Source organism: Simochromis diagramma, unplaced genomic scaffold (assembly GCF_900408965.1).
Source record: "Simochromis diagramma unplaced genomic scaffold, fSimDia1.1 OVJJ01000802.1, whole genome shotgun sequence".
Lineage (NCBI taxonomy): Eukaryota > Metazoa > Chordata > Actinopteri > Cichliformes > Cichlidae > Simochromis > Simochromis diagramma.
In genome coordinates, this window is record NW_024387492.1 from 14516607 (window position 1) to 14541695 (window position 25089).

The 25089-nt window shown below is 40.2% G+C and overlaps 2 protein-coding genes across 3 annotated transcripts in view; one reads left to right on the plus strand and one right to left on the minus strand.

Moving 5' to 3' along the window:
- The window catches only part of tmem121ab (transmembrane protein 121Ab), a 53792-nt gene extending 45899 nt beyond the window's left edge, over nucleotides 1-7893 (plus strand). The window contains exon 2 of the mRNA XM_040017935.1: nucleotides 218-7893. Within this exon, the coding sequence (XP_039873869.1) occupies nucleotides 1046-1990 (945 nt within the window). The 5' untranslated portion in view covers nucleotides 218-1045 and the 3' untranslated portion in view covers nucleotides 1991-7893. The remainder of the gene's footprint in view (nucleotides 1-217) is intronic.
- Nucleotides 7894-19059: 11166 nt separating this feature from the next.
- The window catches only part of slc24a4b (solute carrier family 24 member 4b), a 32297-nt gene continuing 26267 nt past the window's right edge, over nucleotides 19060-25089 (minus strand). For both annotated transcript variants that reach the window (XM_040017690.1, XM_040017689.1), the window contains exons 13-17: nucleotides 24498-24664; nucleotides 23489-23603; nucleotides 21788-21900; nucleotides 21607-21672; nucleotides 19060-20782 (exon numbers count right to left, since the gene is read on the minus strand). In XM_040017690.1, the coding sequence (XP_039873624.1) occupies nucleotides 20633-20782; nucleotides 21607-21672; nucleotides 21788-21900; nucleotides 23489-23603; nucleotides 24498-24664 (611 nt within the window). In that variant the 3' untranslated portion in view covers nucleotides 19060-20632. The remainder of the gene's footprint in view (nucleotides 20783-21606; nucleotides 21673-21787; nucleotides 21901-23488; nucleotides 23604-24497; nucleotides 24665-25089) is intronic.

A 25089-nucleotide genomic window follows, 5' to 3' on the forward strand; every position in this document is an offset into this window, starting at 1 on the left:
TAGAGAGGAAATAACATCCTGAAGCAGTTTTACATGTGCAATATGCTCTGTCCCATCAATAGTGAAACGGGCTATATTTGAGCCAAGCTGACACATTACTTGGCTCCTCATATGTGGAAAGCCGTTGGCAATGAAACTGTGTTATATGGCCCAGTAGTGCTGACAGGTTTCTTTCTCCTTCTCCCCCCCACCCCCTCTTTATTTCTTCCTCCTTTAGGCTTTGGAGAGGCCAGCATGTGGCAAGAAGAGGAGGGGGTAGGATGGATCTTCAGCCCGGTGTAAGAGCCTCCCCCCGGGGAAGCCGGCGTCAGACGCAAGACCTCACGGGCCGTTGACCTGCTGTCTCCGTGATTTATGGCGGCTGGGGGCCTCTGGCCACTGCAGACTTCTCTCCTCTCTCTCCTCCACTTCCCTTCACGCACACTGCAGGACCGCAAGGAGCCACACACACTGCACCACCGTCCACAGGAGCATTCAAAAAGGGATTCCTCGCACATGCCAAGCTGCACCACAAGCGTGCATATATCCACTGCATACAAAAATAAACACCCCCATAAACATTCCTACACTGCGGCACCGTGCCCCGCCATCCAGTCACATGTCCATTAGACAAAGCCTGCTCTCAGAGTCGGCTCCATTTGACGGCGTGTGGATTACGATCAGTTATGGTGTGTCAGCTGTGGAGCCCTTGGTGTAGCTACTGCTCAGGGGCAGAGCTGGATCAATGGAAGTGCGCTGAGTAACGAGGAGATGTCCCTGTTTTCGCGTGGTCTGAGAGCAATCAGCAGTTAGCGTCGTACCCCACACAGAGCTCTGCTTCTACGCTGCAATAATCATCGTCCTCTATGGACTATTAGTGCAGTGACTTATTTTATTATGAAATAAACTGTAGCAGGACATCTGCTCCTGTGCACACAACATCTGTCAGAGCACCTTAAATACCATTTTCCCCCCTCCAGCCTTAAAGGTTTGGAGTGTCCAGACTACTTTATTTTTATTTTCACAAGCTGTGGCCTGACAGTGAGAGCCAAGAGGTGCCCTCGCCATGGTGTTGCCACCCCCAGACAAACGCCACGTTTGCCTGACCACCATCGTCATCATGACCAGCATGGCCTTCATGGATGCCTACCTGGTGGAGCAAAACCAGGGTCCCAGGAAAATCGGTGTGTGCATAATAGTGCTAGTCGGGGATGTGTGCTTTCTCATAGTGCTACGATATGTGGCAGTTTGGGTCGGTGCTGAGGTGCGCACCGCCCGACGAGGATACGCCATGATCCTGTGGTTTCTGTACATCTTTGTGCTGGAGATCAAACTCTACTTTGTCTTCCAGAATTGCAAGGCTGACAGGAAAAGTCTGGAGACAGTAGCACGGAAAGCATTGACGTTACTATTATCCGTGTGTGTGCCTGGGTTATACTTAGTTTTAGTGGCTCTGGATAGCATGGAATATGTGAGAACTTTCCGGAAGAAGGAGGACATGAGGAGTCGTCTCTTCTGGGTGGCTCTGGATCTTCTGGACCTGCTGGATATCCAAGCTAACCTGTGGGAGCCCCAGCGGACAGGCCTGCCCATCTGGGCTGAGGGCCTGATGTTCTTCTACTGCTACATCCTGCTGCTTATTCTGCCCTGTGTGTCGCTCAGTGAAATCAGCATGCAGGGGGAGCACATGTCACCCCAGAAAATGATGCTGTACCCAGTCCTAAGCCTGGTCACCATAAACGTGGTCACTATCCTCATACGTGGTGTAAACATGGTGTTGTTTCAGGACAGTCGGGTCTCCACAATCTTCGTCGGGAAGAACGTGGTGGCCATCGCGACCAAGGCCTCCACCTTCCTGGAGTATCGCAGACAGGTGAAAGAGTTCCCCCACCCACAGAATGCAATGGCACTAGAGCTGCAGCAGAACTCAGTCAGCCACACACAGCCACTGCCCAACGCCACCAGTTTGCCACACGAACCCTCACCGGCGCAGGATGTCATCGACACATGACCGCCAGCGCTAGACTCAGCAACAGTACAAAATAAGTGAAAGCTCTAGGAGTGGAGGACAGAGAATAGAGAAATCAGCTGCATGACAGGATGATATTCTGCTCTTGTCAAGCCCACACGAACTGCTGTGAAACCATAAAAGAGATTTCTAGCATCACCTGCCTGTCAGAATATACTGTAAACCTACACTTGACTGAGTGCAGCGAGCAGACTTTTCAAGTCAAAACAAAAGTTTTTATCGTGCTGTTGTGTTTTTAATTGTCTCAAATGTTTTAAAAGTTCAAACTTTATTTAGAGACAATCTCCACACTGCTCTGACCAGTGACATTAAGTCGTGTAAAATGGACAGCTGGTTCCCCTTCAGTGAGTATCTTGCATTTTTTTTTAAAGGTCACTTTTATGACAGCGCATCTGTGGCATTTCCTTTGAATTCCAGCACCAAAGGACATACCACTCAGCGTGAAGCACTGATGGAAAAGAGGAGCAGAGAGTGACAAGGGTCATTCATGAGAGGCTATCTGTTCTGGCTATCTGTGCTAGAGCAAGGTTGATGGCTTCTATGTTTGGGTCTGCTGAGGAAGGTTCTCTGTGGGAAATGCTACAGACCAAAAGTCTGATCAAAGCACCGGTGCAAATCACTATACCATCCACTGCAGGCATCCCAGAGTGCGTTAAAGTGAAACGATATGTGTTTGTGTGCATGCGTGCACGCGAGAGTGTGTATGGCTGAAGGGCTTGCGTGTTGACCACGGGAGGTTTAGCCTATTTCAAGTTGTTTTGGAGCAGATGAAAGTGTTTGATGGGTGTGACGAACTGCAAATGAAACAAAAATATGTAGATGTCAGAAGCGAAATAAGACGATGGGGGAAAGATACTCCTTGTTTCCTGTACTGTACATTCCTTTAAAACTATCTCAAGCCTTGAGAATCCCAAGTATGCCTCACAAGAGAATTGACAAACATAAAGAAATAAAATAACACAGAAAAAAGACATTTCAGATGTTATTCAGTTCATTATTATTATTATTATTATTATTATTATTATTATTATTATTATGTACATTCTTTACATGTTGGAGGTCAATGATGTTTTAATAAAAGTAGAAATTAATAATAACAAGATGGTGGTTCCTTTTTTCGGTGCTGAGTATAATTAAATAAATATAGTTTTTTTTTATTCAGTTAAAGATTATTTGGTGCTTGTGTTATATTTTGAGAGCAACAGCTTCCTAACATCAACATATTTTTCACAAAACAATCCACACAGCACATAAATATTTAGACTGCGCAGCCTTTTTCTGGGATCTTGGAGCATTTTGTCCCTAAGGCTACCAATTTTGGGGGAATGCAATCAATGAATTTATTCTCAAAATGTGATAATAATGTATGAACCTTTTGTCGGTTTCGCTCTTTTCCTCCCAGTTCTCATTATCACCTTCCAGCTTTTTTTTTTTAAATTTGTTTTGTTCTATTACCAGTTATCACCTCTGTATTGACCGGGTATCAGTTATCAAACAAAACTTTTTTCAGCCAATGAGAAGCCTTCGTGTCTCCATAGAGACTTGTATCAAAGGATCTGGGTGTTTCAGAAGAAGGTGGAGAGGTCAGCCACATGAGGAGATTCATTTTTTACCGTCATCAGGTCATCTAACTTCTGTTAACTGCTGATCTCAGCTCAAAGGGACACACTCTCAGACACTGAGTGGCCCAACTCAATTAACAATAACTGTCATCCGCAGAGTCGCAAAGAGACTGAATGGCATTTTCTTTTTACAGTTTTCAGAAAAAAGGTGAGAGTCTGCATAAAATGTTAATAAAAAGGAATACATGGTTTTGCAAAGTACTTAAACTTAATTGACGGCAACATGTTGAAAATGGTGAAACTAAGAAATCTTACTGCTCTCTGATTTTTTTATGCCAGTAAAAAAGTCAGTGCAAGGACATGTTTGCCACTGTGTTGCATCACCTCTTCTGCTAACAACACTCTGGTAAGCGTCTGGGAACTGAGGAAACCAATTGCTATAGTTTTTAAAAGCAAAATGGTTTCCCATTCTTGCTTGATGTCGAATTTCAGCCGCTTCTTTTGTCATATTGTTTTATTTCATGACGCATAATAGATTTTTTTAATTTAAAAAAACATACTTATTCCATACCCGGTTCTCAAATTGTCCTTTGCACAGGTAGTACTATTTTAATAAAGCTAAATCAGATTGAAATAACTGCAAAGACCAAGATAAATATTTGTATTGATGGTATTTAAGCTTAATTACGGCTTAATTCAAAAATGGCATTGGCTAAAATTCCAATTTGAAATCACTATTTGCTAGCAAGGTCACACTCCACAAATATGAATGAAAAACAGTTATTGATAATGAAGCAACAAGGTCAAAGGCTGCGATTTGGGCAAAGCCTCACTGAGGATTGACGGGACCTTTGAGAGAAGGTAGAGAAAAAAGCAGGGAAGGTGCGGCACAGAAACAGGAACACAGAGGTGTTTTGCACAAGCAGCAATTACAGGCGTATGAAATTCAGATCAATTATCTGTGGAAAGATGTAATTTGCTTTGCCTGTTGCATTACTACAAATCCCTTGCAAAGCAGCGGTAATAATTCTAAAACTCAGGTAAAATTGTGCTTGCTTTGCAAATTGGTACAAGTTGTGCTGCATGTGCTTGCATACTGACTAGGGCCTTGTTTTAGCAAAATATACAAAATACGCAAAAAGGCAGTTTTCCAACTACTGTATGAAAAAAAGCAAAAGCTATTTGCAGAAATGCTTAATTACTTTCCGATTTCCTGTGTTGTTACTTTAGATTCATTACTTAATACAGAACGCAGGGTTCGTATGTGACTTACGGTATTAGTTGCAAACTGACAGTCTCTTCTCATGGATTCTCCTCTGTAGAAACATATTGATTGTTCTTGCTGGTAGAGTATGAAATATTTCTGAGACGTGGAGCACGTCCACTTCATTCTGGTTGAATGTTTTCTGTTCAGCTCCTGTCTTACTAGAAGTCTGCATTATTAAGGCTGACAAATAAATGTTAACTTTGACATGGTGCAGTATTGCTGTTATTGGCAAGCCATTTCTTAATCTAATGGATCAGGTGACCCTGAAGCATCTTTTGGTTTTGGTGCTACTGGTTCAGTCTGCTGGGGGACCTCCCATCATGCATTGAGCAGTTCTCCTTCACTCTCCATGTATTTATGTGCCACTGTTGCATATCAGTAACTTTGTGATTCCTGTCTTGTAGCTTGTACTGTTTGTTCTGTTATGCACATCTGTGCTTTTTTCTCTGCCCCTCACACAGCAAATTGTTGTGGAAAATTGCTACCCTCCATGGGCCTGAATGTGCTGAAAGATACTACCTGTTAAGAGAGATTTTTTCTCAGCAGTTTAGTCAAGTGTTTACTTTAATTCCTTCTTCAGCATTTTAGGATGTTTATGTAAAAATAGATTAACTACATCTCCCACTGTTTGAGAAATATACTATATGCTAGACCTGCTAGTGTGTTTAGACTAAATTATTTATAATCATAAAAAGCAATTATTTGTAGCATATTTAATCAATCCATTATGAAATTATTATGAATTTTGTGGAGGGAGGAGGCTTGTCATCCATAAGCCAATGTGCTCCTAATGCCAGTGCCGAGCCAAGATAAATGGGGAACATGGGAAGGGTTGCAAATGCCCAGGAAAGGCATTCGGTATCAAATCTTTGCCAAATAAAATATGCAGATCATTGACAATGAGATTTCTATACTGGATCGGTTGAAGCCTGGGTTAACAAGACTGCCACCAGTGCTGCTGATCAGTAGGGTGTCAATGGAAGCTGTGCTATTGTTAGGCAAAGACAAAGGAGGAGAGGGGGAAAGCATGCTCGGATGGAGAGAGAGAGTAGGATGTCATGCAGGAGGGCATGCAAGAGGGTTGGTGTGACCAAAATGGATTAAAGGTTGGGGTGAGACAGAGGAACATGATCCTCTGTGCCAACCCCAAAGACAGCAGCCTGAAAGAAAATTACACTGAAATGTCGTTTTTTATATTTTTACAATCAAAGCGTCAAACATCACTTCCTAACAGAGACGAGCCAGCTAACTTTTTTTAGATAGATGTGGTAGTAGAGCTGCGCTAAAAACTACTACAAAAGTTTACACTCAACAACTGGCCATTTCAACAAAATGAACCCACTCTGGAAACTTCCTTCACATGGTGTCAATTAGTTTGTAGTCTCAGTAATAGCTCAGACCCAACAAATCGAGGCAGTCAGCCACATATTACAAGCTCAGCCGCAAAACCACTGGAATTATTTCCGGAGAGCACAAACTACAGCAGCAGCAGATTTTCAGGCATGTTTTGCAGTAAAAGCTTAACTTTACTTCAAACCTAAATACACCCACCTCCAAAACATTTGTGGAGGTTGCACTTAAAGAAGGCTGACAACATCAATTTCACTGTGGCGTAATGTGGAGGATAAGTTCAGTTTTTGGCGTCTAAGAATTTAACTTTAATCCTCAAGCCTTCTGGAGCTGAAGAAAGCACGAATCGTAGGGAGGTTGATGATTGTCATCGTTTATATTTTGTTCCAGTCACAGCAGTCTATAGTCCTTGCACTGTAGGGTGTGCAAATTATTGCATTTTTAATGGGAGCTAGTCTTAGTTAAACTATCCTGCTTAGGAAGCATCTATCGCAGCTTAAAGACATACTGTACTTATCTTCTGTTTCCCACTGCAATGAGGGATCATTTTCACATTTTAACATAGCATTTTGCGAGGCACCAGCATGCTAATACACATGCTAGGTGAATCTGTCTTGCGTAAACAGTTTGCAGTAAAATATCAGCTTACACTGTTTACTGACAATCACCTGTCACATAGTGGAAGAAATATAACTCCCCCCAAATCAATAATCCTTCAAAATCGTGTCACCTTACACTCTTTAATGTCATATCCAGCTTCCCATATTCACAGCATGCTTGTTAGCAGGGACAGCGGTTAATCGAGGTTTGACACCGCTCAACATAAATAAGGGGATTTCAAACATCTAATTACACACCTCATGTACTGCAAAATTAATTATTGTATGTAAACAGACCATTACTCTAAGTGTTGGAATGACACTGCTGTTATTTTCTTCAATTTGAACAGACTTCTAGATGCCTTGTTGGCTTTCTGATGCAACTCACGAAATGAAATCTCCACTCGTGTTTTTTACACGGTAGAGTCAGAAGAATGAAACCGAGAACGAAATCCTACATTTAGTTAAAAACATCCTCCTGAATATGAACATAAGCTACAGAACCGTTCCACGGTACTAGAACTTTTATATGTATGTCCATATCTTTTTTCTTTCTTATTGTTAGACTTACAGTATAACAGCATAACAGCATAATGCCGCTATTGTTTGAATAAATCTTGTCAGCGCAAGTGGTTGGGGTGGGGGGAAGTAAATGGCAAACTTGGGAATAGAATAAATTACCTGTGCCTGCCTCTGCAACAGATCACCTTTCCGAGACCCTCTGAGCGAGAGACTCATCTATAAATCACCAAGACTGCACATCAGGAATGTAATTGTGCTCTCTCCATATGTAATAAGTTGGTAAAAGTGCCTTTTCTCTCTCTGCATCTGATTTACTGTGTATCCACAACTTCCTGCAGCACTTAGTCTCAGGTAATTTGAATCCGAACCAATAAGATGAGCGTAGCATTACCGGTACGGCAAAATTTCTCTGAACCACCTTTGTATTTGCTGACTTGAAGGAGTTTCTTCTCCGGTGGCTCTTTCGGTGTTTTACTTGTTAGTAAATGTCTCTGTTCTCATTCCATAGTCACTTCTGTGGCTACACAACGCTGCTGCTGCACACCCCATTGTGCACAGTAATCTGTATGTAAATCACTCACTGACTCCACCATATAACTGCACTGTATTTATTGCCCACTGGACAACAAACAGTGACCTTCAGTCTTGCAGAATCATGCTAAAAGTTTTGCAAGTATTTGTTTAATACTTAACATTAGCTTAATTCACAATAGAACATAAAAAACATCAGATTTTAAAACCTGGAAATTTTGCTATTTCATGAAACATTTTAGCTCATTTTGAAGTATTTTGAAGTCATTTGGTAGTAACTTGTCTCAAAATAGCCAGGATAAGGTCTGGTTCCTAACTAAATGAAAACATGACAAAATAAGCATGAAATACAACAATGTTCCTCTGGTCCATCAGCTGGTCTCCTCATTTTTCAGATGTTTCGGTCTGTTGGTAAAAGAAGAGGGGATGCCACACTAAAATATGGAGCTATCCCAACTTTTTTAAGTCGAAATTGGCGGGGTTTTTTCTATCAGTTAAGTTTTACATTTGATATGTTGTCCATGTTCTGTTGTGAATAAATATGGGTCTGTCCCAGCATTTCTCAAATTGGGGTTTGTATGTGCCTCGGATATTCATCTTTCTACCAGAGGCCAGTTTGAACACTTTGTTGAAGTCATCTAATAAACTGGCAATTAAACTAGATTGTAAGTCAACATATTCATTCAATGATTTGTATTGCCTTTAATGGAAACGTTTGACAAGAAAATGATTGGATATGTTTTTCATTTTATGGCTTTACATAATTTTTATACCTTCTAATCCTTTTTTTTTTTTTTGACAAAGTAAATATTACCGTATTACCAGAAACTCTAATGTTGACTTACAAATTCATGAAATTTGATCTGCTTTCATAGGCCAACAGCAGCCAGTGTTTAAATAAAGGTTAGGTAATTGTTTGTTTAACTACATGCAGCCACTCAAACGGGATTGGTCAATAAAATTATGACTCCAAACATAAACCAGAAAAACAGCAAAAATATTGTCCGTTGCATACAGATTCTGCAAATGAATATCCAGATAACTGTTCATAGAAATGAGTCAGACTTAAATACGGATACAAACACGCAAGTTTCTAAATTTTACTGTTGAACATTTAAAGCCTAAACTGTGAAAATAGGATTTAACCATTTCCATAGCCACCCAATCTGTAAGCACATGCCCCCTCGTGTTAAACAGACACACGGCCCAGTGAAATTCTCACAAAAAGCCAGCACTTTGCTGCTACAGTAGCTGGTGAACACACTGGAGCATTTAGCAGCTAAAGAGCCAGATATTTCCCTCAGGAGTTCATGGAAACCAAAACAAAATTTCAAAGGAAGTGAATATTGGACTGCTTGACATTTATAAAGTGGACAGAAATGCACTTGTAAATGAGCGCTAATGCTGATCAAGGCTGCTCTGTGTTTAAGCATGTTTACTGTAGTAAGAGGTGAATATGCCCGTCACAATGTGAAAAAAAGATGTAAGAGGGAAAAAACACAGCAACTGCTACAAAGGAACACCTAATAATTACTTAATGCTAGTGTCCTTGTTCAAACAAATACAAATTAATTGCACTTAAATACACAAATAGAGGGAAAAAATGAATGGAAAAAAAGAAGAAATACTTCTGATTTATTTGTTAATCACTTAACAAGCTGAACAAAACATAATTTTCCAACAAAGGAGGGCTGTACCCCATTGTGATACCCTGAATTATGGATGTGGTTTCTTCTGGTATAAAAAAAAAAAAGAAAAGAAAGTGATGTATCTGAGTCAGCTTTCCTGTTTTTATTTAAAATTAGATTTGACTCTGGGTGTGAATCTATATTTCAGGCAACAAATGAAAGCTTTGGACTCCTTCCAACACTAATGTGCTCTTTTAATGATTGATCTCTGCAGAACGGCCTAACAAAAGTCCTCAACACTCGGTGATCTATTACACATACTGATTCTAACCTTGATTAAAAGGGTTCAATGCTCACTCGCCATTAGTGGATGTTTCTAGGTGGTCTTATCAAAACTATCAGTCTTCATTGCAACATTGCTGGCGTCACCAAGGCTGGCTACTTAATATTCATACACAGATAGATAAGAAGGTATTGTGTTACCTTCACAGAGTGTACAGCGTGTGCAGAATGGATTAATCACTGAGTCACAATGCACAGGGGAATAGACTGTGGGAGCTGTCATAAACAGATATGCATAAATGAAAGCTGAGCGTGCGCGGCGGTAGAAAGTCCTGCTGCTAGTTGTGAAAAGAGCTGACTGTCCTCTGAGTTTATGGCTTGATTTCTGTGCTTTCTTAAAAGTGACTTCATTATCAGCTGGATTGCTAAAAACAGCCAGTGACCGCAGGTTATGGCTCTGATAATATCACTGTCTTTATCATTATTCATTGTATTTTAATTTTATCTAGTTATAAAGTTTGCAGACGATTTTAAATACCAGGGAAAGGTCACATGGTTTTAGTAGAGTACCACAGCGATGTACCACTTAAGGATTGTGAACTGTTAGCTTAAAAATGTTATATGCCTCCCCCCCCAACAGAGACACAAGGGAGTCAAGGATTCAAAAAGACACTGTGAAGAAAACCATTACAGTCCAACTTGACACATCCCAGTAACTAAGAAAGGAATTCCTCTTAGAGGGAGGGATCTTTACCTCCTTCTCCCTGGCCACTTCCCCCAGCTATTCTGTCACTAAGGCATTCCCAAGCCAACTGAGAGATATAATCTTTCCAGCATGTTCTGATGCTACTCTGGAGCCTCCTCCTGATGGGACATGCCTGGAACACATCACCTAGAACACATCACGGAGGCATCCTGCTCCATCTCACCTGGAGTCAGAATCTTTTTTGTAAATGTAATTGTCCATGTGACGTAGCCAGACTTGAAACGTCAAGGAAGGTGGTAGGGAAACAGAGTACGCAGACATTTCAGGTTTCGAGAGGTGAGCAATTTATTTACAGTGAACTTAATTTAATGTGTCCCTTAACAGACCTCTGGTAACTCAACTCTCCTCTCCTCTGAATCTGGCAGAGACTGGCTTTAAATAGGGCCATCAATTTCCCTTCAATTAGCCCAGCCAGTACCACTCACTTGAACTGAGGGATCTAAAACGCTACACAGATGATTAAAAAGACACAAAACCTCTTCACACTTCTAATTGGCACGTTTACACAACTAAATGGCTGCATTAACGAAAAGAAAAAGATCCAACAAATCCCTTTAAACCTTGACACAAACAAAAGGAAGCATTTCTATGGACAAAGAAACCCCTCCACTTGGTTCGACCTGCTGATGTCATGTGTGACATCATCAGGACTTTAAAATGAGGAAATGCTAGGCGGGCGTTTCCCCACACCTGACCCTGAAGACTGAAAAGAAAGACCAAAGTAAGTATGAACAAATGACTTAATCTGTAACATAATAAAATATGAAGAAACATGTAACTGAGTATTTGCCTTAATTTGCAGAATGTTTGATTTGCCGGCAACAGAACGCTTACACAAACAAACCCGGGATAGTGAGTGCAGCAATGTTACTGGACAAATAGCAAATCATAGCAAATAAATAGAAACAGAATAATGTGTATAATGTGCACAGAAATAAAAGGTCAACATATATGGGACAAATGGAGAGCATTGCAACTGCTCATCCACTTTGTCACCGTCCCCACCAGACACAAACACCTATAGAGGGTTGTAATCTCTGTCAGCAGCAGCATAACCGCTAACCTCACCTGACACAGTAACGTGCAGAAAAGCTACAAATTAATGCCTAAAAATGCTGCAATTTAGGAGTCTGATGCTCATACCCAGACCGCCCATCTTCTCACTGATTTTAAACTGACAACCAATAGCAGTATTACTTTAGTGGTATAATAATGTTCCATGACTCCAATAATTTAAAAAAAAAAAAATTGGCTGATCTTCTCTACAAGGTAGTGTCCTTGAACACACCTGGCCTGGTTCCAGCACACCTACTGTTTTTACATCAGTCCCTGAAAAGTCTTGTTCTGGCAACTTGCGTTTTAGCTTCTGTGATGTCTGCTGGAGGTCCTCCACTTATAATTAGAATTTTGTTTTTCTACATCGCGTCAAGTCTGGCAAGTAAACTAAACTGATGTTCCTAGATCTAAAAATACCATCCAAGCTTGAAGCAACCCAGAACTGCACGTGGAGATGGTTACGAAAGAGAAAAAGTCCAAAGTGAAATCAGCTTGTTTTTAATTTGGCATGTGCTGAGTTTCAGAATTCTATATTCACACTCCACAAACACTAATATTGAAAATAATATATATGCTAATTTAACACTGAAAAAACTTTAGAGTATCTGAAATCTTATTTTCTTCTAGGTCTACATGTCACTATGTGGACAAGCTCAGGTCAGCCAGATGGAATTGTGATACTCAGGGGGAGCATGCAGTGATTGTCCAGTGAAGAACAGACATCAATTAAAATGTACCAAAGTGAAAATGGTGGGTTTTGGGTTTTTTTTCTTTTTTTGCAGTGACTATTGTCTCTGGAAGCAGGCTCGACTATGTTTCCATTTAAGTCAACTTCACGCATTTACATGTCAGCAAAACTACAGGATTTAAGAAGAGCTATCAAACTGTGTTTGTGTTAATATTTAGTTAGTATTAGCAAGTAAACAAGCTTCTGTGGCTAAGGAGCAAGATGTGAAAACGGGTGTGGATCACAATCAGCCAAGGTTTCAGGTGAACCTATTGTGAAACCTAGCCCCACCCTATCATGTGATTTACTGAGGTCAAATGGCCCAGGATGTGAGTGGGTGTGAAGTCGTCTGAGAAGGGATCTCAAAACCGAATTATAGATGGCATACAGTTAAAAGACAATCAGCTCAGAATCATAACATGGTATTTTTGGCTTTTTATCTGGATCTTGTTAAACAATTAAGAAAGATTGGGTTTTTTTGGAGGGGGGGGGGGGGGGTGTCTCTGTTTGCCTTTTTGTAGTATGTATGCCACTGGACTGGAAACTCATGGCAAACATGGAGACTACAAGTTGTTTTTTTTTTGTTTTTTTTAAGCTACAGTTTTTTCAAAGCAGTTTTTTGTCAAAATTGTTCACAACAATGTGTGTGGATTATGGAAACCAGTGTGTTTTTGCAAGAAAAACAAACTCCCATATGCCTTCATTTAATGAGGCAGAGATGGTGTCTCAAAACTTGGCCAAAATAAAAATCTGCTTGGCTGTTAAATACGACTGGGCAAGTTACAAAAAAAAAAAAAAAGCTTCTTTTGTAATTTGGGTGCACATAATTCATTAAACAGAAGTTTATGGTCAAGGTTCGAATGCTAATTTTAGTATAGGGGAGTACAAACCAAACCTGAGGCTGAAGAAGCAACGTACACCCATGGACGTAGCCACCTCAACATTACTTAGTGGTTTTGGCCAAAGCCATGTTTTGTTGAAGCCAGGAGTGGCTTAATCTGCCTCTTATCAACATTATTAGCCAGAGTTTTCTTCAGTTCCCAAATTCAAACACTGCAGCATTACAGAGTTAAAATTGCCTCAAATTCTTTCGTCTCCAGTAAATTGTTTAGTGTGGCTGCTCTCCTAAGTGCTACAATACAGTTTAAGATACAAACATTAATTTAAAAAGGCAAATTACAAAGTTCAACAGTTACAAGTTAGCAGGAAGTTAGCTCGCTAGTTTCCATCTAAAGATGATATACCATGTTATGACCAGAATTTCTAAAAAACTGGAACATGCAGCCCTGCTATCACCTTGGATAAATGAAGACAGAAAAAGATGGAAAGCAAAACAGCATCAGTGTTTGTATGGTTATTGAAGTAGAGCTAGTTGGCATATAATGGTGTGCTACCTGGTAGTTAGTAAGCTGCATACATAAATTATGGCAAAAATAAGGCAAAGACACGTATTGGCTAAATGGATCCAGCAGATCACAGGAAAAACACCCAAGAGCTCTGTTCAGAAGGACAACCAAGATGCTGCGCAGCATCCTCAATCTCCCAGGCCCGACGCTGGCATTGAAGCTCAAGGATATTTAAAAAAAATAATAAAATAAAATACTCCAAACTATCTATGAAAGCCAAAACTGCTTTTGACGAGAACTGCAGTTTCTGGCACTCTCGCTTGGCTCCTGAGGTTACCATTTGCCCACAACACCTTGCATTCAGCAGTACAGGATGCCCTTATGAGCGAATGCAGCAAGCAGCAGCAACCCAGTTTGCTAACCATCCATCACTGCAGCACAGCCATTTACCCAAACAGCAACATGGTGTCAAAAATACTGGCAAAGCACAAACAAGGAAAGAAAATGTCCCCAAACTATAGCTGTGGAGGCGGCGGGTGAACAGATAAACAACTTTTCAAAGCAGGATTATGGTGCTGTATATGTCAAGGCCAGGATGCGTGGGCCTTGACTCTAAATGTGGCACAGCAAATGGCGAAGGAGAGCTAAGCCGGCATTCAGGGGAGACACAGAGTAGCTGCCCAAACGGGCTTGTTAGGGGGCAAAGAGGGAACTCATCAGTGCACAAGATCACGGCTGACAGAGGAGCTTGTTAACTGTAGTAGGGTAGCCAAGAGGTGGCTCATTAGGGAGAAGCACCAGTCGCCTGCATGGGCCTTGCTGGCCTCACCAGATGGCTGTCCGTCTGGATGAAGAAGGTTATCGACATCCATCATTAACAAATGATGCACAGTATATTTTTTGTGATGGAATAGTATAGAAGGCACTCATTGTGTGACTTTGTCACAATTTGATAACTGAAACTTTATATCATAGCGTGCCAAAGTCTAATTCACTGGGGGGAGAAGAGCTCTATGTCAGTTTATCCTGAGCTTCTGTTTTGCAAAGTTTGTTGGTGGCACTGAAACATAAATCCTGTTGCAACATTGCCCCCTACTGGTGCTACTGACTGTAACTCCAGATTAATGGAGGAGAGATACAATCAAAATATGTTTTTTCCCCCGTCACTCGCCGCTCAATGGACTCTTCACATGTTGCCAGCTGTCATTGTAAATAACACATTGTTTGCAATCACCCTGTCTTAATAAGTACAGCCCTCTTCAGCTTGATTATCCCACAAGACAAGTTTCAAGTGAGGACCAATAAATCATTACTCGTCATTCACTGAAGGAGAAATACACGCTGCAGCAGCTACATCTATATCAGAAGTGGGACTCATTCATTTAGCGATTCTTTGCAGGGATGCTTCAACCAAGTAGCAGATGATTTATTTGCTTTCTGTCTGAACACATATCCCAAAATAAAGAGTATTGTTGCATGTTATTACTTTGAGGGTTGATTGAGTGTGAATTTATCAACTGCTGATGTGACTGGAAGATGCTGGAACTTAATTAAAAAACTGTGAATTCTGTAGTGAGGAACATCAGTGAGTAAGATGTAATAATTGAGGATGCAATCAAGCCATAGTGATGTAGCCGGAATAATAAAGAGGTTTTTTTCTCCAGACGACCACTTTTGTTTAAAAGAGCATTAATCGAGGTTGTGCAACAGCAGCTATGAGAACTACAGAAAAAGTCTACTTTTATCTTGAGGGGTTTTTGAACAAGAAAGAATCATTATATATGTTAACTGTGGAAACTGCACTTATACAATTGGCTCTTGGTTTAAGGGGAAAATGTGATTGATTCAGCAAGTCTGAAATCGTCCTCAAGTGCTGTCACTTCCAGTTAATTAAATCTTATACCAAGAAATTAAAATGAATTACTGGAAAATCATTTTATGCAAACTTTCCAAACCTTAACGAGAAATAAGACATCTTACAGAATACATACCAGTAAATGCAAAAACATGTGAAACTCGATGTGATCTGATGAGGGTCAAACCAAGTATCAGAGTGGGAAAGAAAGGTGATAGAAAATTATGAGTAGAAGTTTACAGACACACATCAAGGGCATGAAGGTCATGGTAAATTTGGGCTTTTGCTAATTTCTTTGAACTGTTCTTTCTCTGGGCTAGATCTCTTGTACAGCATACAACTTCAATAACTTTCTAAAATAAGAACTGGGCAAACTTCTGACCACAACTCTAAGTGTCTTTGAAATTGGCATGGTTGCTGGCGCCAGATGGGCTGGATTAAGAATTTTAGTAACTGCTGACCTGCTCGGCTTTTGCCACATAACCATCTCCTGGGTTTACAGAAAGTGGTCAGAAAAAAGAAAGTATCCAATGAGCAACGGTTCTCTGAGTTAAAATGCCTTGTTGATGCCAGAGTGCTTTGAGTTGAGAGGAAGGTAACAGAAACTCAAATAACAACTTGCTACAACAAAGTTAAGCAGAAGAGTATCTCTCAGTGTTGTGCCAATGGGCTACAACAGTAAAAGGCCGCACTGAGTACCAGTCCCATCAGCTAAGAAGAAACTAAATCTACAATTTAAACAATCTGACCGAATTGAACATCGGAAATTTGCCTGCGTGATGAGTTTCTGCTGCGACATTAAGATGGTAGGGTCAGAATTTGGCATAAATGTGAAAGCACAGTTCCATCATGCCATCAATATTTTCCTGGCACACTGTGGTCCCCTTAGTACCAACTGAGCATCATTTAAAAGCCACAGCCTTGCTGAGTGTTGTCGCCTACCGTGTCCATCCCATTATGACCACAGCGTACTTATCTTTTAATGGCTGCTTCCAGCAGAATAATGCAGTATGCCACAAAACTCTAATCATCTCAAAACTGGTTGGTGTGGTGGAATGGAAGCTTCACATCATTGATGTCCAGGTGGCATATGTGCAACAAATGTGGGACGCCATCATCTCAACATGGACCAAAATCTCTGAAATGTTTCCAGCACCTTGTTGAATTTATGCAGAATTGGGGCAGTTCTGAAGGCAAAGGGGGTGTAAGTTAGTACTAGCGGTGATCCAGATAAAGTGTACCTAACAAATTAGCTCATGAGTATACAGCTGAAAATCGAAGTGAATTAGTTTCTCAGAAATAATCATTAGGGGAATACAGTATAAAATAAAGTGGAAATCCTCAGTACAACCAGTATCATCACCAGTGTGTGAATGTGAGAGTGATTGAATAGTGGAATTGAAAAGCGCTATATAAATGCAATCTATTATTATTACTACTACTACTACTACTACTACAACAAGGACTTTACAGCGGGTCATCTTGACACCGGATACAAGCAGACAAGTAAAACTACTTCTGTTCGGCCCATTTTTCCAGATAGTGATTTATCCCTTCACTGTGTGCAGGCTCTGCAGGATGTTAGCACCTGACCAAAATTGGGACAATACTGTAAAATACATTTTTGCTAAATATCAGGGGAGTATAAGTATTAATTTTCCACAGAATGAGTAATCCAAGCCTTGTGATTTGTAAAATCCTGAAATAATACAACAAGGAAACTGTTGTAGCTGCTTGCAATCTACCTCAAACTACTACTGTTCTGTCCAGTGGCTCATGTCCTAGCTGCACTCTCTTATGAGTGGGCACATAAGAAAAAGGTTCACAGAAGCACCACTTAATTTACTGAACAGTGGGTACAAACAGGCAAAAGGCCCCTTAATTTGAAATTTGAGTTCAGGCGGCGAGAAACAGAACAAGCATCAGGTACATGTACAAATGGCTTCATTTAATTAACGCATTTCACAAACAGTAACTTCTGAGACAAATGTACAGGAATTATTTTGCCATTTTATTATTTTTTTCCTCACATTATTGCTTTACAGTAAAATGCATTGGTTGGATATGTCCAGTATAGCAAGACAATACATTCATATAAGTTATACAGATGTCCTCAGTAATGTTTTGTAACTAACTTTACATTAAATATATTTGTAATCATTATTACTCTTGACAAACAACTCCCACGTCACATTGAGCTCACAGTGCATCAGGTCGCATTCAGTCAAATACACACAAGCCGTCTCAGTCTGTTAAATGTGTGCTTGAAAGTTTGTGCAGTTTATGCATTATCTGTTTTAAGTTTATGGCCTCTGAAGTCTACTTTTCATCCCCCCCCCCCACTTCCTCCATTTTAAAAAAAAAAAAAAAAAAAAAAAAAACTTAATGAGAATGTATGCCGTGTCCAACAAACAGATGAGCTGTTTAACCCTGGTGCGCCCTTGCCCACTTAAGTGGGCAAAGACCACAGCAACTATACACAGAAAAAAAAAAAAAAAAAAAAAAAAAATTCAGAATCAACTCAAGTACAGTACAAATATGCCTTCTTCAAAGAAAGCATAAAAAATATAAATTAAAAGAAAACAGCGGCTATGTATATATGTACAGAGTTGCCACTAAAAGTGTTGGGAGGGTCAGAGGATTGTTGTACAAGGGTAGGTGATTGGCGGACTCCCTGTGTGGTCACCTCCAGCTGATCCACAGTCATTTAACCCTGACAGACTAGCAGCTTTTGGGGTGGGTCTGACTTTTATTTTTTAAATTCTTTAAGAGAGAAAAAAAAAAAAAAAAAAAAAAAAAAAAAAAAAAAAAAAAGTCCTTTAAAGCCTGCTCTCACTCTGGAATTTAGGGGGCGGGGGGGACAAAAAAACCAAAAAAAAAAAAAAACAAAAAGAAACAAAACAAAACAACAACTGAGAAAAGCCATTCATGCCACCATCCCATGTTCGCTGCTGCCCCCGACCTCCTCGAGCCAGGGTTGGCGGGGAGTTAATGCGAGTGGCGAAAGACGACAAAGGATTGTGTGTAAGAGGAGACACCAGACTACCCACAAAGCCACTGCTCCAGACACTTCCATCCTTTGCACAGAGTTCCTCAGCTGTCACAAACACACTTGTGAGCTCACACATCAAGTACTAGTAGACAAACTGACATCACATCTTCAAGGTTCCCCCCTCCATCCTTATATGGCATTCTTGCAGGGGCGAGGGGGTCCTTCTGTCACAAATTCTTTACATTGAGATTGCATATACAAGTGCCTGCTGCCAACAATGGGGCAGAGGGATATTTTCAACACTTAACACTCTCCACGAACATAGTTTTTAAGTCTCTGCGCCTCACTTGCGGACTCCTCACAGGCATTTTTGCATGATGTCAAAATGTCTGGATTGCAGTGTGGCTAGTAGCTGCCGTTTTTTGTAAAAGTGGGCAGGGCGGCATCCGTTGACATGCCCAGAGGCCCTCAGCCTTTCGCTGTGCTGTGGAGGAGCTGCTTTAGATGTCCCAGCATGTACTGCAGACAGGTGTGCTCATGTTGTTAACGAGGTCCCGGTCTGTTTTCGAGTCCGGTGTGAGAAACGTAGCGTGGGCCCGTACACATGCACTCAATGTTCTCTGGCACACACGCACACAGTCACACGGACACTTATACACTGAAAATACACACGCACATAAGGAAGCACTAGTTGATTCAGAATGAGAGGACGGCTGTTAAAGTGCAGTATCTACATGTAACTCAAAATCAAGAGACCATCACCATCTCCACCTCTGTGTTTCCCTGATAACTGACAGCTGTGGTTGCCCCCCTCTGCCCTGGGAAGAGGAGCTGCAGTAGTCCCTACTGGCCAGAAGGTGATATAGCAAACAGTGTTGAGAACCATCTGGTTTCTTTGCATTTTCTGTTTGGTTTTTTTTTGGAACAAATATCTTCATGCGGATGCAGTCTCAAAATGAGAACGCCACCTGATGAGAAAGCTCAGATGTGGAGCCAGTCGTCCGTTTGTCTTTCTGAACTTGTGCGGAGGGAAAAGTGGATTGACACTTTGCTAAACGAAAATAAAGCTGGAGTGGAGTCGCCACTGCCAGCCAGTACCTCTGAGTGGTCAAATCTCCTTACAGCAGAAAGCAACAAAAAGCATTTCCATGTGCAATTTGTTTCAGTGAAAAACAGGCAATGTCCAATATTTGCAACAAGCTCTCTTCCGTATTTCATACTAAACAAAACCTTGTTTTGAAAAAAATACAAAAAAAAAGTGTTTACAAATTTACATTGTGCAGTGCTGCATATGCATAACACCTCTCACAGTCATCGGATCTGGACTGTGATACAACTTGACACAAAGTGTCCAGACAAAAAGGTCTTTTTTTTTTTTTAAGAAAACAAACATTTGATCAAGCAGAAGAGGGTTGGGAGTTGCACATGGCAAGTGAGTGAAGTGTAGCACTAACTGTAGCTGCTCCCTCATGCCAAAGGCCATGCCAGGAGAGTCAGGTCCAAGCTGGAGGAGGGGAGCTGCCAAGGACAAGACCCTCCTCCAGAAAGCTGAAGAGCGAGTGAGTCTTTGGGTTCTTGGGTAATTGGTAAATCTTTAAGGAATTACTTTAAGGAAAGCTCTCCGTGAGGGTTTAGATTGGGATCAAGAGAGATTGATTGGTTTGTTAATTTTTTTTTTTTTCCTTTTTCCTCGACAGACTCTTTTGGTTTGTGGAAAGGCTTTGGAAATTGTGTGTGAATCTCTACAACATGAACATTGAAAACACACCAACAATTAACAGGGGCACTTATGATTTCTGGAGGTCCCCAACATCTAAAGGCATGCTAGATGGGTAGAAAGATAGCAGGCGCACAGAGGAACTAAATACTTTACTGCAGTAACAGGCAATGCCCCAAATAATGGGCATTAAGGACCGGCACTGTGTGACAAGGAGACAAATTTGAGACAACGGCATCCATTCTTACAGCTTACTGCCTCGTAAGTAAATTAGATTCATATTTGGGACAAAAGGATTACAAAGAAGAGAGTGCAAAGGAGGAGGAGAACAGTCTGCTGATAGGTCCGTGTTATTGTAGAAAAGAAAGTTGAGGGTTGCTATGGGAGCCTTGAGGTTTTGGTATTCGAGGCATGCTGCTGTGCTCTACTCTTCCATACACATGGGAAGGTTGACAAAAGTGAAGACGTTGTATTCTATCATGATAGAGAAGCAGAGGAAAACGGCATACAGGACGAGGACGTACACGCCCAGCTTTAAATCCAGCCGCCACTTGTTGAAGTGGATCCCCAGCACCTGTGTACACACACACACACACACACACACACACACAACATCAAAAGGCTCGTTACTGAATCCTGAGCATGAGAAAAAGAATTTCAAAATCAGTTTCTCTACCAGATAAAATGAAATTTCTCATTTATGTAGCAGCATTATCTGTTTAGACAAAACCAATTAAGCAAGTTTCACCGACAGAAAGTTGTATTTTTTTGCTGGCACTACAGTAAAGAAACAATCTACACCGTCTACACCTGATCAGTGTTTAAAGTTCACCATTAAGCAAATAGAGCTCTAGTTTCCACTCTTACTCACTGAAACGATTTCCACTCATGATTATGTATTTGTTTACATGTGCATGCTGACGATTACCAACATAAAATGTGCTAAAGTGGAAAAAGAGACACACGCACCAACAGCAAGAACTCTGCTGTGCACAAGTGATACTGCTACAGAAAATCTATATGGAGGGGGACCACGCACACATTTTGTAATAACTACAGTTTGTAGAAGTAATATTTGTTTACCACTGACTGTGTGGGGACTCATGTATATTTAATGTCACACTGTGAAATTTATGAATGTGTCTGACTGGAGCTCAGAATTTTCAAAGGATATCAAATTTCAAATTATTGCCAAATGCAGCACAAGGTTATCACATTGTAGAATTCTAAATATTGAATGAACCAATTATTACAGAACAGAGACAACACTAACCGAAGTGCGATCTTAATTCTGTAATATTACTTCAGTTTTATTTAAAACATGTACAGCAATTAACTAGATCATCTTTCTAGAAGAGAGCAACGTGTGAACACAACATGTAAGCATTTTATTCTCACCGTGAGGGCCACAGAGCCCAGGAGAAGCACCACTGAGTAAAGCAGCCCCCGACTGTTAATCATCACCTGAAACACAAAGAAGACTCATGTGCACAATTCACCTGGATTTTGGTGGTTTCATCCATTTAATAGAACAGAAACGATCAAGTACAAACTCTTGTAGAGCAAACTAGCCTCTCACCACTGATCCATAGTTAACGCACATGGTCTGCATCGCCCAGGGAACCCCAAGTCCCACTAGAATATCAAAGACATTACTGCCAATGGTATTGGACACTGCCATGTCTCCCAAACCTGCAAGAAAAGAGACCAAACAAAGTTGTTTAAGAACTTAAGTTTTCTCTTCTAGACTTTTGGGTGAAATAAAAATGCTTCACTTCCAACAATTCTGCTGTTCTGTAGCTTCTGGTATTCACAAGGGCCCTAACCTTATTCAGCAGTGACGCATGCCTGCAGAGTAACGTCTATAAACAGCGCTGTACTATTTCCTCTTGTTCCTGTGATCTTGAGTACTTCTCCACTTGGGAAAAAAAAAAAAAAAAAAAAAAACCTTGTGTCTATGTACATAAAAGACAACTGACAGCTTTGAACGTATACTGCACTAGTTCCTATATCTAGCTATCTAAAAAGATTTACAAAAAAAAAAAAAAAAAAGGCAGTATTTCCAGCTTTGCATTTTTAAATTCACGCCTGTATGCATGCAACACATACAGCTTCCATCTGTGGGTTTCATACAATTCTACATGTAAATAGATTACATCCTTTCTTTTTAAAAAAAAAAAAAAAAAAAAAAAAAAAAAAAAAAAAAAAAGGGGGGGACATATTAAGCATCAATGCAAAAACTAAATGTTAAAGATGTTATATTTACAAAAGTGTCAATTCTATATCTGAGCAGCATGTTTTTTTAAAAAGTTGAGAAGGGTAACAGCACTGGAAAAGTTGCTCACGGGGTTGTGCGTCTGAGGAAACCCCAAAATAAATCAGAGGCAGGACTGGGCCCTTAAGTGCAGATGGGGATGGATTCATCATTGTGACCGAATGCAAGGGCAAATATTTCAATTTAACAATGACATTTCACAACAACAAAAAATGCAAAGAATTTAGAGCTTTCTTCAAACCCGATTTAAAAAAAAAAAAAAAAAAAAACTAAACAAAAACAACTTCTTGACAATCCAGGAACCCTGATGCTTTCTCTGAGAGGTGAGATGAGGTCATGTAGCACGGTGGTTTTGATGCATGTTGCTAGCAAACGCTTATTCAAATTTTCTTGTATGTTCAATATACTGTCATGGTAAAAAGTCCTCTTTAGGTCTTAAAATTAGGTAAAAGCAACCAACATAATGCACAGTCATTTTTAACAAAAACACAAATGAAGAAGCAGAATTTGGAAAAACTTCACAAGTCTTTACAGCATTGCTTCGGTTCATTGAAGTTTCCAGGCATTCATAGATAAACAGCATTTCAATGAGGCTGATGTCTAGACAGTCATTTTTGTAGATTTGTGATCACTTTGTTACATAATTCACTGTACACTGTTCCACAGATTGCCTCATATTCGACTCTACAATCATTTGGGCACCTTGTAGTAATCAAGTTTAACATATACTGCTCTGTATACCAGAGGACTGTTCTACAAAGCAATTTCAAAAAATTACTCAGGCAATCTTTCCATTATCCTCATAGCCAAACTTGGGGTAAGTTAATCAAGATAAGTTATCAGGGTTTTCACTGTGCATTCACATGAGAGGGGTGGCACTGGCAACATCAATTACAATTATGGTTAAGTGTAATGCAGGCAGAGCAGCTGCTTTTAGGATTGGAAAAGAGCCCTTATATGAATAAACTTGAGCCCATTTAAAAACCACAGAAGAGGTGAAAATACCTTGCCGAGCCACGATGAGACTAGCTATGCAGTCTGGGACGCTGGTTCCTGCCGCCAAGAAAGTAATGCCCATGATAACATCAGGAATTCCCAAAGTGTAGCCGATTATGGTCACCTGAAAGTATACGTGGGAGGCAGTGCTCAACAAATGGCAACACAAAGCAAGACAAAAGATAAATGTCAAAAAATATGTTGAACCATAGTATGAATCTTCAGTCCGTTCAACATTGTTAGGAATGATTTCAGTTGACTATGCTGTTGCTTATATGGTAGCTAGACACATGGCAAGAACAGTTAATATAACCAGTAGTGTTTGCTTAACTTTTAGCCTTTGTAAAATATATACATAAAAGAAAATATCAGCTCCCCAAATGAAATCAGAGCATCATCTTGTATCTAGGTCCCTTGGATTGCAAGTGTTAGATTGCTGCTGACCAAGCTAGCAACAAGCCATTCAAAGCCAGCATGAAAGGGTAGTCCAAGATATTTTTAGGTTAACTTAAAATACAATTTAAAACGCCTCTATTCTCATAGCATAGTTGTGTTGTATTAAAAAGGGGTGACAGCAGTCTTATCCAAATGGAAACCTTTCAAATTTATGAATTGCAGGCTACTAAATGCCTCAGCTTAAAACAGGACTTTAAAAAAAGTAAACGCTAAGTAACCCTATTTGCTTTTGTAGCTGCCTTCATGGTTGCAATTTATGCTGCTGTGATTCATCATATTTAATTTGGACTGGATTTGGAGAATGTTTTGAGCTTCCACTCTCCACCATTTCACCCCATAATGGGGGCTTAAATTTTTTTGTGTTTTATTTTCCCACAGCAATAGAAATTCCACTTTCAATTACATAAAACACAGTTTACACCAATTTTCACTTTTCTGCTTTCATATTTAACAGTTTTTTTTTTTTTAAATCAAATAATTACTTCAGCAGCAGTCAAGCAAAATTAAAATGTTTCACTTTGTGCTTTGCAAATAATCTTTGGCATACAAATATTACACTCACCATCCAGACCATGAAGTAGGAGAAGACTGCAATCCAGACAGTAGACAGGATGAAAGAGAGCATGAAGTATTTCTCCCAGCGAGGCTTGGCACAGTTTGGGACCGTAAAGAACAGCAGCAGGAGCAGAGGCCACGAGATAAGCCACTTAAACTTACTGCCTATACCCCCTGCAGTGAAACAACAGCAAGAGATCAAGATTGTCAATTTATTTTGGCCAGGCTTCATTTATAAAAAATGAAAAATAATTATTAGCTTTAGCATCACATGCCAACAAAAACAAATCAGTTCCGTTTAATGTTTTTTTTCTGGCCTTTTTCCAAATGTTTACACCTTTCGGTGAATTCGGTCATTTTTTGCTTTGACCTTCAAATTATTTGTGGTATACTTAGAAATACACATCACTTACAGCGTTATATGAAGACTGTGTTACATGTACAGCCTAAACAGTCTGCAACTGTGAATTATTCAGCTTAAGGTCACACTGAAAATAACTGTCGAAACTGTAGCTCCATTTGTATTCAGTTCCTCTTTGGTTTTACTAGTGAACATAAACATGTTGCCTCATCTGTCATTTACCACAAACACAGAGCAT